The 15,454-nt window shown below is 33.5% G+C and overlaps 1 protein-coding gene across 2 annotated transcripts in view; it reads right to left on the bottom strand.

Moving 5' to 3' along the window:
- Nucleotides 1-1,539: 1,539 nt before the first annotated feature.
- The window catches only part of LOC143057046 (methylthioribose-1-phosphate isomerase-like), a 21,148-nt gene continuing 7,233 nt past the window's right edge, over nucleotides 1,540-15,454 (bottom strand). For both annotated transcript variants that reach the window (XM_076230270.1, XM_076230280.1), the window contains exons 3-6: nucleotides 10,123-10,358; nucleotides 5,382-5,551; nucleotides 2,111-2,512; nucleotides 1,540-1,738 (exon numbers count right to left, since the gene is read on the bottom strand). In XM_076230270.1, the coding sequence (XP_076086385.1) occupies nucleotides 1,608-1,738; nucleotides 2,111-2,512; nucleotides 5,382-5,551; nucleotides 10,123-10,358 (939 nt within the window). In that variant the 3' untranslated portion in view covers nucleotides 1,540-1,607. The remainder of the gene's footprint in view (nucleotides 1,739-2,110; nucleotides 2,513-5,381; nucleotides 5,552-10,122; nucleotides 10,359-15,454) is intronic.

Here is a 15,454-nt window from a genome sequence, read left to right as displayed (position 1 = left end):
CGACCTTCAACAATGAGCAAACCTCATACCGCATAGTTAGCTATAAAAGGTCCTGAAATGACACATGTAGAACAATTCAAACGAGAAAACTAATGGCCTAATTTATGTATAAAAAAATGAACAAAAAACAAATATGTAACACAGCAACAAACGACAACCACTGAATTAAAGACTCCTGACTTTGGACAGGCACATACATACAGAATGTGGCGAGGTTAAACATGTTAGCGGGATCCCAACCCTCCCCTCAATCTGGGACAGTGGTGTAACAGTACAACATAAGAACAAACTATACAAATCAGTTGAAAAAGGCTTAACTCATCAGATGGATACAAATAGAAATACATCTTACAAAAACAGAGAGTGGACGTGACCGAGTACTTGTACATCCCATCAACAAAAAGACACCAAGTACAGATCTGAGATTTCTCGCAGTTACTGTCAGCTAGTTCAAAGCCAATTACAACTAATAAAAAGTAATGCATCTGAGACTAAATTATCAATCATTACACATCCAGCATCCAATGGCACGGTAAACAACATCTCTGTAAAAATGAGGATGTGCTATCCCGTTTGAAATAAGTTTTCTACAGGTAGAACCAAACTTCAAAACCAAATCTAGAATTTAGTAAAGATTTTAAATGATTTGTGGTAACGAAATCCCTGACTTGATAATTTACCAGTAATAACCTCTGAAAGACATTATGTTTGGTGTTACTAATAAATAGTGTGTCACAGTTCATTTCCCCAAAAGTTTTAATATGGTAATGTGGTTACATCTTCTAAAATGTGAATTTTAATATCAAGTTAACAAATAGGATTATAGAATGGCAGCAACAGTGATTAATCTGTATTACACTTACAAGTATCCGCATTTATCAAAATGTTTATAAGAACTTATCTTGTGCATAGATGATCAAAGGATAATTGTATCAAAAATCAACTTTGGTGATGGACATGACTAGAAATTCAAGTGACAGACATAAGACAATATTTGAACTAGAAGTATTATCTATGAGCTTTGTATGAAGGTTAATGTAGTTAAGCTAAGTCTTGAACTGATAGAATACTGTATTCATGTTCAAAAGGAAATGGCATCAACCATGCAAGAGAAAGAAATAACAAATGTTCTAAAACTCAACACATTTTGTTTTTGGAATACCATGTGATACACATAAAATAAACTTGTTTTACATTTGTCATTTCAGAGCATTTTATATAGCTGAATATGCAGTATGGGCTTTGCTTATTGTAGAAGGTCAACAGTAACCTACAGTTGATTATTTCTGTGTTGTTTGGTCTCTGGAAAATTGTTGTCTCATTGGCAATCACACCACATATTCTTTTTTATACAATGTATTGTTCATGAAGGAGGCATTTTTCTGTGACAAGGAGTGGTCTCAAAAGATACTTGTACAAAAGAAGAGTTAACAACAACAAAATTCAGTAGCTTCGTTTTTGGTGAATCAAATATCTACAAATAGCCTCTTAGAAACGATTCATTCCTTGGACTTCAGTTTTATAAATAGACAAACAAAATTTAAAATGAAACATAAAAATAAAAATTTATTTGGATCATCCATAGCATTGGAACAGTATAATAAATATCATTTGGATTTTGCTTGTCTGATTTTTTGTTGAAGCTCTGATGGTTTGAATACACCAAATTCTGTAATTATTCCCCCTGTAATAAGCTCTCCTGGTGTGACATCAAAGGCTGGATTCCAACAACCAATACCTGAAATATAATGTTTAATTCTAAGCAGATATAAAGTACTTTGGATATTAAGGTGGTACATAAAAATAAAGGGAGATAACTCTGTAAAAATCAGCTGAATGTTTTCATCAAGTTCTATTGTTAAGGAAATATTAAGCTTCTCAATTATCAAAATTTATGTTTGTCAAACTGCTATATATCCATTGACATTTTCCCGATGAAGTGTGTTGTTCAAATATTTTGACAAAGCGTCAAAGAAGATATTTGGTCAAAAAAAATTTAATATCTGAAAATTAAATGAGCCAAATTAACTTTAGTCAAGGTATTTGGTTTAATGAATAAATTTACTTTTATTTTTTGAATGAATAAAATAAAATTTATTTAAAAATGTACCTGGGGCAGCGATTCTGGTTCCATTCACAGAAGTCATCTCCCCATGTGGTCTTTCCTCTATTACAATATGATCTCCGTCCGGTAAAGTGTCATCATACGTAGTGGATGGACAAGCCACATAGAATGGCACACCATGATGTTTAGCCACTATGGCTATTTGGTACGTCCCTATTTTATTGGCAGCATCACCATTAGCAACGACTCTGTCTGCACCAACAATAACAGCTGATATTTTATTTTTCTTCATCAACATGGCCACCATACTATCACAGATCAATGTTCCTGGCATTTTCTCATAGACTATTTCATAAGCTGTTAACCTAGCTCCCTGGTTGTAGGGTCTGGTTTCTGTACAGTAAACATGATCCAACTTTTGTTTGCTCTGCAAATATCTTACAACTCCTGAAAAATAAGGCATCAATGTCTACAAAAACTCATGCATCATACTCACTGATCATTGCATTTCTTACTCTATCAACACTGTAATTTTCCCTTTTGATTTGGATATTAATATTTGTTCATTTAAGTCAGTTAGCTCTTCAAGTATACAAGTAGTTATGAATGCATCCTTGGCTTTCAAATTTTTGGGTTGTGTGTACCTGATGAAAGTATATCCACTCAAGTGCTTTGCACCAATTTATAAAATCTAATTTTCATTTTCCAGCATTGGGCTGACACAGCTGTTTGCAGACTACTAAAGAGGCAGCTGGTATCCCCAGCTCATAGTCAGTGCTTCTGTACTTACATCACTTATGACAAACCTTTCTTAAATTCTATGTGATAAATTTAGAAATAATATTAAACTAACATTTCAATTTTCTGAGAAAATTCGATGGTAGGTGGATTCTGATACCCTTGTTAGATCATTTCTGGTCATAGCATTCTTTCCTATCAAAATTTTGGTTTAGAGCGTTGCTGATATTTGCAAACCAGAATTTTTAGAATCACTGTAACATTCAAATGAGTTTTTTTTCACTTTTATTTCATAGCTTGACAAAAATAGTTTCAAAACTTCAAAAGGAATTTAACATTGTCAGGTCCTTGCTTGCAAGAAAACACACATGATCTGTGTATGCCAATCAGATTGGTTTTATTTTATGTTTTCAACAGCAAGACAAATATCTAGTTCTACATTGATCATGCTAAGTTAGTACACTAACATTTATATCACAAAATATATATATTTACTAGTGTACTTGTTCATCAATTTATTTGAACAATTGTAAATAACCAATATCTATGTGCACTTATTTGTATATTAAACAGTGCAAAGTGACTACTAAGCCTAAGTGGTGAAAATTGAGGTATAACTGAATTGTATTTTCATACTTGCAACATCAATCATTGATTTTACTATCACAATTTGAAAATGGATATAAGTGACTGTAAAATGTAAGAATATCATGGATGTCAGGAAGTATTTAAATACCTTGCCTGTATTCATTTTCTAATTCTACCTATTAAATGCTAAACTAATTCTGCTAAAATGTTCAACTATTAGATAAACCAACATGATTGCACATTCTGAATATTATTCCCTGGATTTACCCTCTTAAAATACAATATATTTTCAAAATCAAAATGTCAGTACAAATGTGAATTGCATTACAAAGATTTTTTTTCCTATTGCAAAGAAAACCTACATTTTACACTTTTATGTATATGGCATCTACAAAGCTTTTCTAATCACCTACCATATCACAGATACTTAATGGCTTATATAAAAAATAAAATAGAAAAATATAGAATAAATATTGATTATGATAACAAATAAAACCAGATGCTCCGCAGGGTGCAGCTTTATACGACCGCAGAGGTCGAACCCTGAACAGTTGGGGCAGGTATGGCCACAGCATTAAAGCTGGATACAGCTCTGAATTTGGATTGTGATTAATTAGTTGACAAGCATAGGTTTCTGACACAGAATGAATCTGGTCTAATGAACTTAAACATTTTTTTTTGCTTTTAAGCAATCCCCTCAAAAAAAAAAATATTTGAAGAAATTTTCTTTTTAAATTCTGAAATCTGAAATGGGAAAGACAATCATCATTTCTTAATACATAATTTTCAAGCAGTGTAAGGGAGGTAATCAAACATATAAATATATATTTTTAACAGTTTCCTCTAAATGGAATTGGATTACCTCACTTACACTACTTTAAATTGTCTAAATTGTCCTTTAACCAGAAAAACCCTAGTTTTTCCCCCTTTTTTGCCCTTTTTTGCTAAATGATTTGAGCCATAACCATCCCTTTGTAGTATGGAAACTTGTGGTATAATTTCAGAGAGATTTATACACTTAAACACAAGTTATTGTCTGTAAACTAGAAAAATGCTTCTTTTTGGCCCCTTATTCCTACATGTTTAGGGAAAATAACCACAAACTCAATCCCAGCCTTCCCTTTGTTATATGGAACCTTGTGGTACAATGTCAGAGAGATCCATACAGTAACACACAAGCTATTATCCTTAAACTAGAAAAATGCTTGTTTTTGGCCCTTAATTCCAAGATTGTTTGTCCCATAACCCTTAAATTGAATCCAAACCTTCTACATATGGTATTAAACATTGTGGTACAATTTCAAAGCAATTGAAATACTAATACACAACTCATTGTCCTGAAACTAAATAAATGCTTGTTTTGTGCCCCTTATTCCTAAACCTTTGGGACCATAACCCTCAAAATCAATCCCAACTTTCCTTTTGTGGTTATAAACAATGTGTTAAAACTTGAATGATTTCTATTTACTTATACTTAAGTTATTATCCTGAAACCATCTGTCTTTGGACGACGCTGATGATGACGTCGACGACGTGATACCAATATACGACCAACATTTTTTTAATATGTGCGGTCGTATAACTAGACAAAGTGACCCCTCCCCCACTCCACTCTGAAGTAACTGTATTATAGCAAAGTCAATGTGAGACTTCCTTGAAGATATTATTGTGTTTGGGAGACACAAATGATGCCCCTATAAATGCAATGTTTAATTTTAAAATACACAAAGTTGAGAATGGGAGCACATCACTCAGATGTATAAATTTAGTAGAATATTTTTTTTAAATCATCTTTAAAAATATATATACATATGAAATAAATTTAACATATACTATCATAGCAAAGTAGAAATATTTAATAATTGTCAGTATGGATAGGGGAGATAACCCAAATATAAACATAAAAAAGTAAATCTAATTTCAAGTTGGAATTTTAATTATGAGTTTCAAACAGATCTTTAAATCAATCTATTTTTATCCAAGATTTTACCTAGTGCTGTGCCATAACCTGCTGTTGCTAAGGAACCAGTATTGCAATGTGTCAGAATCGTAGCTGAACTGTTTCCAAGACCACCAAGTATATCTTCTCCACCATATTGTCCCATTCTTTTGTTAACATTTACATCATCCTCTAGCATCTGTTCGATCTCAGTGACTATTCTAACAATAAATTAAACAATGAAGCAAAATTTGATTTCCAACAATTTTCAAAAAACATTTTGTATTTATTCCCGGTGCCAACTGTAACTGATGTTTGATCCTGATCTTAAATCACTCTCAGTGTTAAAAAGTTGTGAAAACATAAATTTATGAAAATTGTAACCACAAAAAATAAATGAATAATGAAAGTCATGTCAACCTTCAACAATGTAGAATGCATATTGTTTACTTATTGGTCTCTGTTAGCTGGAAGTTGTACCGGTGTCAACATGATGATCGTAACTGCAATTACGATCATCCCACTATGGCGGACACAAGTTTAGGGAAATTTTAAAAGGCCGATTTCTCCACTTTAACAGCTTATTTTCAGATTTGTTTTATATCAAGAAATTTTTTAATAATCATTACCATTGAAAGTGTTTTTCCTAAATGATAGAAAAACAACCAGAAGAACGAAAATCGAGATTAAAAAAAACAAGATGATGATCGTAACTTCGTATATGGATGATCGTAACTTGGACTTGTTTTTATAAAATGATGATCGTAACTCAAAATTTACGATGTGTTTTTTCTTTAAATGAACATCCTATTTAGCAGTCACGATATATTGGTATTAGTGAAAATAATATGATTTTAAAACTAAACAAAATGAGCTGAATGAACACCGCTATTTGTCAAAAAGAAATGACATAAGATGGAATTAGCAGGCTTATATGCATGTGTCCTTATTAGTTAATATTCAAAATGGAATACGTTTATATGAAGTAAAAATAAATGTCATCCTCATGATACAGTTTGAGAATACAGCCCAAAACTTTCACTGAATATTCTTGAAATAACTATTAGTAATACTAGATCACACCCGCGAAATTGCGGGCATACACAGTTGTAATTGTAGAATGATTTTTTGTAAAACATATTATTTCTGGAGAATTTCATAAAAGGTATCAAAACCCGACGTCCCGAAAAAGTTCTGCCTTCCTCAAATCTCTACCTGTCTCTACCCTATTTTCATTTTGGCCAAATCACTACTTTCACTTTCAATAATAAATGTTTATACTCCATTTAAGGGCATTATGTTTTCTAGTATGTGCGTCCGTTCGTTCGTTCGTTCGTTCGTTCGTCCGGCTTCAGGTTAAATTTATTGGTTGTGGTAGTTTTTGATGAAGTTAAAGTCCAATCAGTTCGAAACTTAGTAAATAATTATGTTCCCTATTATATAATCTTTCTAATTATTTATGTCAAATTAGAGATTTTTCCCCATTTCACGGTCCACTGAACATAGAAACTGATAGTGCCGATGTGGCATCCGTGTTCTATGGACACATTCTTTTTTCCACATGTTTTACTTATTTCAACATATACATGTATGCAACTGGTATGACCCCTTAAATAGTCATTTCAAAGAAAACAGTAGACAGAATACAGAGAATGTATATATGTAGGACTCTAAAGTGCGATGGTACTCTAAAATGCGATGGTCACGCTAAAGTGCGATGGTCTACGCTAAAGTACGATGGTGTCTCACGCTAAAGTACGATGGTTGTTTGTTTGCTAAAGTGCGACGGTATAGCACGCTAAAGTGCTATGGAAAAAAAGAGAGAGGTTCAAGGGAACTAATGTTAAAAACAAGTCTTTTGTTGCAAAATCTAGTCTGCTATGAAATAACATATAATGCGATAGGCTTTTACTTTACCGGTAGTCTTATGTGACTGTTTCTAAATTAAGAAGACAAATTTTGTATTTGCAACTGGCAAGGGGATGTTTTTACATTAATAGTCTGTGTAAACGGCTAGCTACATCCAATACGCCCCTTGTCCTGAACATGCATGAACTATTTACCACTGGATGGAATAAATAAAATTTATTTTCCCCCTTTTTCGTAGCGAGTAGATATTAATACATGTTATATTTAACCAAATTGTACACACTAATGGACAATTTCTGATTTACGCTTGAAAACGTGAACCTTTATTTTACCGATGTTTATACTCTTCAATAAAATCAATATTTTAATGTTAACGTAAACATAAATTTGCATCTGTTCGCTTCCATTATTTATTTCATATTCCGGTATGTTCATTTTTGGTTTGTATAAACGACTGTTAACGTCATAATCCAACTACGTTTTGTACGTCTATACTTTGGCGGACCATCGCACTTTAGCGTATGGAGGCATCGCACTTTAGCGTTTACCATCGCACTTTAGCGTGACCATCGTACTTTAGCGTCCCCATCGCACTTTAGAGTCCTACATATATATATAACTATATATCATTGTAGATAAACGGGAAAAATAATTGTCCTTTCTAAGGAGGTAAAATAGTTGTGGTTCTTGTGATCTATAAACCATGATATGGAGAACGCTCTGATTGGCTTATTTATTTTTCATTTTTGTTATCCATGATACGATTGGTTGTACTTGTGCATGTTTCAAACCGGAAAACCTATCTATGACTTAAAGTCAGTCAAATGACGGAATCAATATCCGGAAACCTTTTTGTCGTTTTTCTCCCAAAATAACTCAATCTGAATAATCATAAGAATGGATGACAAATGCGACTATGCATGTTACCTATAGGACACAGAGGCATGATGATTAATTTATTGTGGAAGGAAGAGAAGCGACACACAAAATTAGGTCTTCTCGTTTAATGGTATAGATTAGGCATCAAGTTACATTATTTTGATGTGTTTCTTGTTGCCTGGTCTTGTATTTTCAAACTATGACTAGTTAACATTGGTAGACTACAGAGGCTCATTTAGAGGGAAGTAGGAAAAACTTGGTTGATTATATAGAGAATCAATGAAGCATGACTGTAGCGGGCCTACTCTTTTGCAGCCAGTTTTTCTACCCCTTTTATGAAAATCTCATGATTCCGTTACTAGACTTCTGTTGCCTATATTTACCATGGGTTGGCTATTTATGCATATAAAGAAGGAAAAGCTGAAATAGATGGTATACACGTTCATATTAGAGTTCATGTATAAATCCTTACACTTACGATATACGATATGTTTTATTGAAATTAGTTGAAGAAGTTGTTTAAGCCAAAAATATCAAATAGCTACTATTTGATTTTTTATAGGGAGGGGGGATTTGGAAAAAAGGCAGGACAGGAGATTTGAGTAAAACAAAAAGGCCGGAAGAACAACTTTGCCAAACCAAAAGTCAGGATTACAATTTAGGCAAAAAAATCAGGATAAACTAATGCAAAAAGACAGGACCGAATAGAGTGAAAAATTAAAAAAAACACTGGATAGAGATTTCAACTTAGAACAATGCAGGAAAAAATCATCCAAGCCCTTCCTGAAATAAAAATCAAATAGCTCCCTTTATTGATGGTTTCATTGGGTTTTTTTATTCAACAGATATGGTTACACTTCTAAATGCACTATTTTTCTACCTCTCCTTTCAAAATCCTATATCTGTTAATAAAAAAATATAAAGTCTGAATTCCCCCCAAAATACCAGATTCTCGAAAGGTACTTTTTTTCCCTACAAAGTGTATGGAAAAATAATTTTTAAAAAATCCTCCAATTTTACCAAACTGGCCATTAATATGAAATGTCCAATACTTATATAAAATATATGTAACGTTGTTAACCCCCAATGCATTTTAAGGGAGCTCGCTTCTCAGTTTCAAAGTAATTAACTTTTCAAAACACTAGCTTATATTGATAAGTAATTAATAAAGGAATCCAAAAAGCAAAAAAAATATATAGGTCACCGTGCTTGTTTTCGAGATATGAGCCATTGAAAATTTGGCGGGAAAATATCCTCTCTTGACTTTTCATAGCTTTATCATTGACAAGTTAAAGTTCTCAAAAACTGTTAAAAAGTAATTAAAATTTTATAAGACTTTTACAGATGGCTTATCATTATACATGTTAAAGAATTTCAAAAAGAAAAATGGGGGTCACCGGGCAAATTTTTTCAAGGCATTTAAATGGATAAAACCAGAGGATTCCGAAAATCTGACATAAAATCAAAAACATGACAAGCCAGCTTCCTTAATATTGAACTAGATGGGGAAAAAACGAAATCTAGCAAAGTCATAACCATCTGTGCACTAACCAATAGGACGTTACCCTCCCCTCGGTGACTATTCCTCATTATTATCACAATATTAACTGATATTTACACTTTTTCGCATACCAGACAGCTTTATTTATCTGAAAATGCTTTGTTGGAACAGACAGTTACGATCATCTTTAATAAAAGTTACGATCATCATTGATAAAAATAAATAAAAGTTACGATCATCATCGTAATTTCTCGATTTTCGTTCTTCTTGTTCCTTTTCCATCATGTACGAAGAAATATTTCAATGGCAATGCTTATAAGGATATTTTTTGACCTAATACAAATCTGAAAAAAACTGTCAAAGTGGAGAAATGAGCCTTCTAAAATTTCACTAAATTTGTGTCCGACATTTTGGGATGATCGTAATTGCAGTTACGATCATCACATTGACACTGGTGAAGTGTGTGATAACAAGTACAAGTAGTGTTATCTTATATAATAACTCTTTGTTTAATTATTCCTTAGTTTAATTAGAATTACATACTTATTTTTGATGACATCTGGCGTGAGATCTGGTTGTTTAGCATACTCTGTCATCCTTGCAGTATATAATTTGGCAGCATCTAGCATATTTACAGCTGTTGGTCTTGAGGTTACTAGGTATTCTAACTTTGTCACTACAAAGTCCACTAATTCTTTAACATTACTGAATTGTTTGGGTATTAGTTCTACAGCTAGACTTAAACATCCTGCAACAGCAATAGCAGGTGCTCCTCGAATCTAAATACAAATATAATACCATATAGTTACTGAATTGTTTGGGTATCAGTTCTACAGCCTACAACAACAAAGGAAGGTGCTCCTCGAATCTAAGTACAAATATAATACCATATAGTTACTGAATTGTTAGGGTATCAGTTCTACAGCCTACAACAACAAAGGAAGGTGCTCCTCGAATCTAAGTACAAATATAATACCATATAATTACTGAATTGTTTGGGTATCAGTTCTACAGCCCACAACAGCAAAGGAAGGTGCTCCTCGAATCTAAGTACAAATATAATACCATATAGTTACTGAATTGTTTAGGTATCAGTTCTACAGCCTACAACAGCAAAGGAAGGTGCTCCTCGAATCTAAGTACAAATATAATACAATATAATTACTGAATTGTTTTAGTGACAGTTCTACAGCCTACAACAGCAAAGGAAGGTGCTCCTCGAATCTAAATACAAATATAATACCATATAATTACTGAATTGTTTGGGTATCAGTTCTACAGCCCACAACAGCAATAGCAGGTGCTCCTCGAATCTAAGTACAAATATAATACAATATAGTTACTGAATTGTTTGGGTATCAGTTCTACAGCCTACAACAGCAATAGCAGGTGCTCCTTAAATCTAAGTACAAATATAATACAATATAGTTACTGAATTGTTTGGGTATCAGTTCTACAGCCTACAACAGCAATAGCAGGTGCTCCTTAAATCTAAGTACAAATATAATACAATATAGTTACTGAATTGTTTGGGTATCAGTTCTACAGCCTACAACAGCAATAGCAGGTGCTCCTTAAATCTAAGTACAAATATAATACAATATAGTTACTGAATTGTTTGGGTATCAGTTCTACAGCCTACAACAGCAATAGCAGGTGCTCCTTAAATCTAAGTACAAATATAATACAATATAGTTACTGAATTGTTTGGGTATCAGTTCTACAGCCTACAACAGCAATAGCAGGTGCTCCTTAAATCTAAGTACAAATATAATACAATATAGTTACTGAATTGTTTGGGTATCAGTTCTACAGCCCACAACAGCAATAGCAGGTGCTCCTCGAATCTAAATACAAATATAATACCATATAATTACTGAATTGTTTGGGTATCAGTTCTACAGCCCACAACAGCAATAGCAGGTGCTCCTCGAATCTAAGTACAAATATAATACAATATAGTTACTGAATTGTTTGGGTATCAGTTCTACAGCCTACAACAGCAAAGGAAGGTGCTCCTCGAATCTAAATACAAATATAATACCATATAATTACTGAATTGTTTGGGTATCAGTTCTACAGCCCACAACAGCAATAGCAGGTGCTCCTCGAATCTAAGTACAAATATAATACAATATAGTTACTGAATTGTTTGGGTATCAGTTCTACAGCCTACAACAGCAATAGCAGGTGCTCCTTAAATCTAAGTACAAATATAATACCATATAATTACTGAATTGTTTGGGTATCAGTTCTACAGCCTACAACAACAAAGGAAGGTGCTCCTCGAATCTAAGTACAAATATAATACAATATAGTTACTGAATTGTTTGGGTATCAGTTCTACAGCCTACAACAGCAAAGGAAGGTGCTCCTCGAATCTAAGTACAAATATAATACAATATAGTTACTGAATTGTTTGGGTATCAGTTCTACAGCCCACAACAACAAAGGAAGGTGCTCCTCGAATCTAAGTACAAATATAATACCATATAGTTACTGAATTGTTTGGGTATCAGTTCTACAGCCTACAACAGCAAAGGAAGGTGCTCCTCGAATCTAAGTACAAATATAATACAATATAGTTACTGAATTGTTTGGGTATCAGTTCTACAGCCTACAACAACAAAGGAAGGTGCTCCTTAAATCTAAGTACAAATATAATACAATATAGTTACTGAATTGTTTGGGTATCAGTTCTACAGCCTACAACAGCAAAGGAAGGTGCTCCTCGAATCTAAGTACAAATATAATACAATATAGTTACTGAATTGTTTGGGTATCAGTTCTACAGCCCACAACAACAAAGGAAGGTGCTCCTCGAATCTAAGTACAAATATAATACAATATAGTTACTGAATTGTTTGGGTATCAGTTCTACAGCCTACAACAGCAAAGGAAGGTGCTCCTCGAATCTAAGTACAAATATAATACCATATAGTTACTGAATTGTTTGGGTATCAGTTCTACAGCCCACAACAACAAAGGAAGGTGCTCCTCGAATCTAAGTACAAATATAATACCATATAATTACTGAATTGTTTGGGTATCAGTTCTACAGCCCACAACAGCAAAGGAAGGTGCTCCTCGAATCTAAATACAAATATAATACAATATAGTTACTGAATTGTTTGGGTATCAGTTCTACAGCCTACAACAGCAAAGGAAGGTGCTCCTCGAATCTAAGTACAAATATAATACAATATAGTTACTGAATTGTTTGGGTATCAGTTCTACAGCCTACAACAGCAATAGCAGGTGCTCCTTAAATCTAAGTACAAATATAATACCATATAATTACTGAATTGTTTGGGTATCAGTTCTACAGCCTACAACAACAAAGGAAGGTGCTCCTCGAATCTAAGTACAAATATAATACAATATAGTTACTGAATTGTTTGGGTATCAGTTCTACAGCCCACAACAACAAAGGAAGGTGCTCCTCGAATCTAAATACAAATATAATACCATATAATTACTGAATTGTTTTAGTGACAGTTCTACAGCCCACAACAGCAAAGGAAGGTGCTCCTCGAATCTAAGTACAAATATAATACCATATAATTACTGAATTGTTTGGGTATCAGTTCTACAGCCTACAACAACAAAGGAAGGTGCTCCTCGAATCTAAGTACAAATATAATACCATATAATTACTGAATTGTTTGGGTATCAGTTCTACAGCCTACAACAACAAAGGAAGGTGCTCCTCGAATCTAAGTACAAATACAATACCATATAGTTACTGAATTGTTTAGGTATCAGTTCTACAGCCCACAACAGCAAAGGAAGGTGCTCCTCGAATCTAAGTACAAATATAATACAATATAGTTACTGAATTGTTTAGGTATCAGTTCTACAGCCTACAACAGCAAAGGAAGGTGCTCCTCGAATCTAAGTACAAATATAATACAATATAATTACTGAATTGTTTTAGTGACAGTTCTACAGCCTACAACAGCAAAGGAAGGTGCTCCTCGAATCTAAATACAAATATAGTACCATATAGTTACTGAATTGTTTGGGTATCAGTTCTACAGCCCACAACAGCAAAGGAAGGTGCTCCTCGAATCTAAATACAAATATAATACAATATAATTACTGAATTGTTTTAGTGACAGTTCTACAGCCTACAACAACAAAGGAAGGTGCTCCTCGAATCTAAGTACAAATATAATACAATATAGTTACTGAATTGTTTGGGTATCAGTTCTACAGCCTACAACAGCAAAAGAAGGTGCTCCTTAAATCTAAGTACAAATATAATACCATATAATTACTGAATTGTTTGGGTATCAGTTCTACAGCCTACAACAGCAAAAGAAGGTGCTCCTTAAATCTAAGTACAAATATAATACCATATAATTACTGAATTGTTTGGGTATCAGTTCTACAGCCTACAACAGCAAAAGAAGGTGCTCCTTAAATCTAAGTACAAATATAATACCATATAATTACTGAATTGTTTGGGTATCAGTTCTACAGCCTACAACAGCAAAGGAAGGTGCTCCTCGAATCTAAGTACAAATATAATACCATATAGTTACTGAATTGTTTGGGTATCAGTTCTACAGCCCACAACAGCAATAGCAGGTGCTCCTCGAATCTAAGTACAAATATAATACCATATAATTACTGAATTGTTTGGGTATCAGTTCTACAGCCTACAACAGCAATAGCAGGTGCTCCTTAAATCTAAGTACAAATATAATACCATATAATTACTGAATTGTTTGGGTATCAGTTCTACAGCCTACTACAGCAATAGCAGGTGCTCCTCGAATCTAAGTACAAATATAATACAATATAATTACTGAATTGTTTGGGTATCAGTTCTACAGCCTACAACAGCAAAGGAAGGTGCTCCTCGAATCTAAATACAAATATAATACCATATAATTACTGAATTGTTTTAGTGACAGTTCTACAGCCCACAACAGCAAAGGAAGGTGCTCCTCGAATCTAAGTACAAATACAATACCATATAATTACTGAATTGTTTGGGTATCAGTTCTACAGCCCACAACAGCAAAGGAAGGTGCTCCTCGAATCTAAATACAAATATAATACAATATAGTTACTGAATTGTTTGGGTATCAGTTCTACAGCCCACAACAGCAAAAGAAGGTGCTCCTCGAATCTAAATACAAATATAATACCATATAATTACTGAATTGTTTTAGTGACAGTTCTACAGCCCACAACAGCAAAGGAAGGTGCTCCTCGAATCTAAGTACAAATATAATACCATATAATTACTGAATTGTTTTAGTGACAGTTCTACAGCCCACAACAGCAAAGGAAGGTGCTCCTCGAATCTAAATACAAATATAATACCATATAATTACTGAATTGTTTTAGTGACAGTTCTACAGCCCACAACAGCAAAGGAAGGTGCTCCTCGAATCTAAGTACAAATATAATACCATATAATTACTGAATTGTTTGGGTATCAGTTCTACAGCCTACAACAACAAAGGAAGGTGCTCCTCGAATCTAAGTACAAATATAATACCATATAGTTACTGAATTGTTTGGGTATCAGTTCTACAGCCCACAACAGCAATAGCAGGTGCTCCTCGAATCTAAGTACAAATATAATACCATATAATTACTGAATTGTTTGGGTATCAGTTCTACAGCCTACAACAACAAAGGAAGGTGCTCCTCGAATCTAAGTACAAATATAATACCATATAATTACTGAATTGTTTGGGTATCAGTTCTACAGCCTACAACAGCAATAGCAGGTGCTCCTTAAATCTAAGTACAAATATAATACAATATAGTTACTGAATTGTTTGGGTATCAGTTCTACAGCCTACAACAGCAATAGCAGGTGCTCCTTAAATCTAAGTACAAATATAATACCATA

Source organism: Mytilus galloprovincialis, chromosome 1 (assembly GCF_965363235.1).
Source record: "Mytilus galloprovincialis chromosome 1, xbMytGall1.hap1.1, whole genome shotgun sequence".
NCBI classification, from domain to species: Eukaryota; Metazoa; Mollusca; class Bivalvia; order Mytilida; family Mytilidae; genus Mytilus; species Mytilus galloprovincialis.
This window is presented reverse-complemented; position numbering and strand designations above follow the sequence as displayed.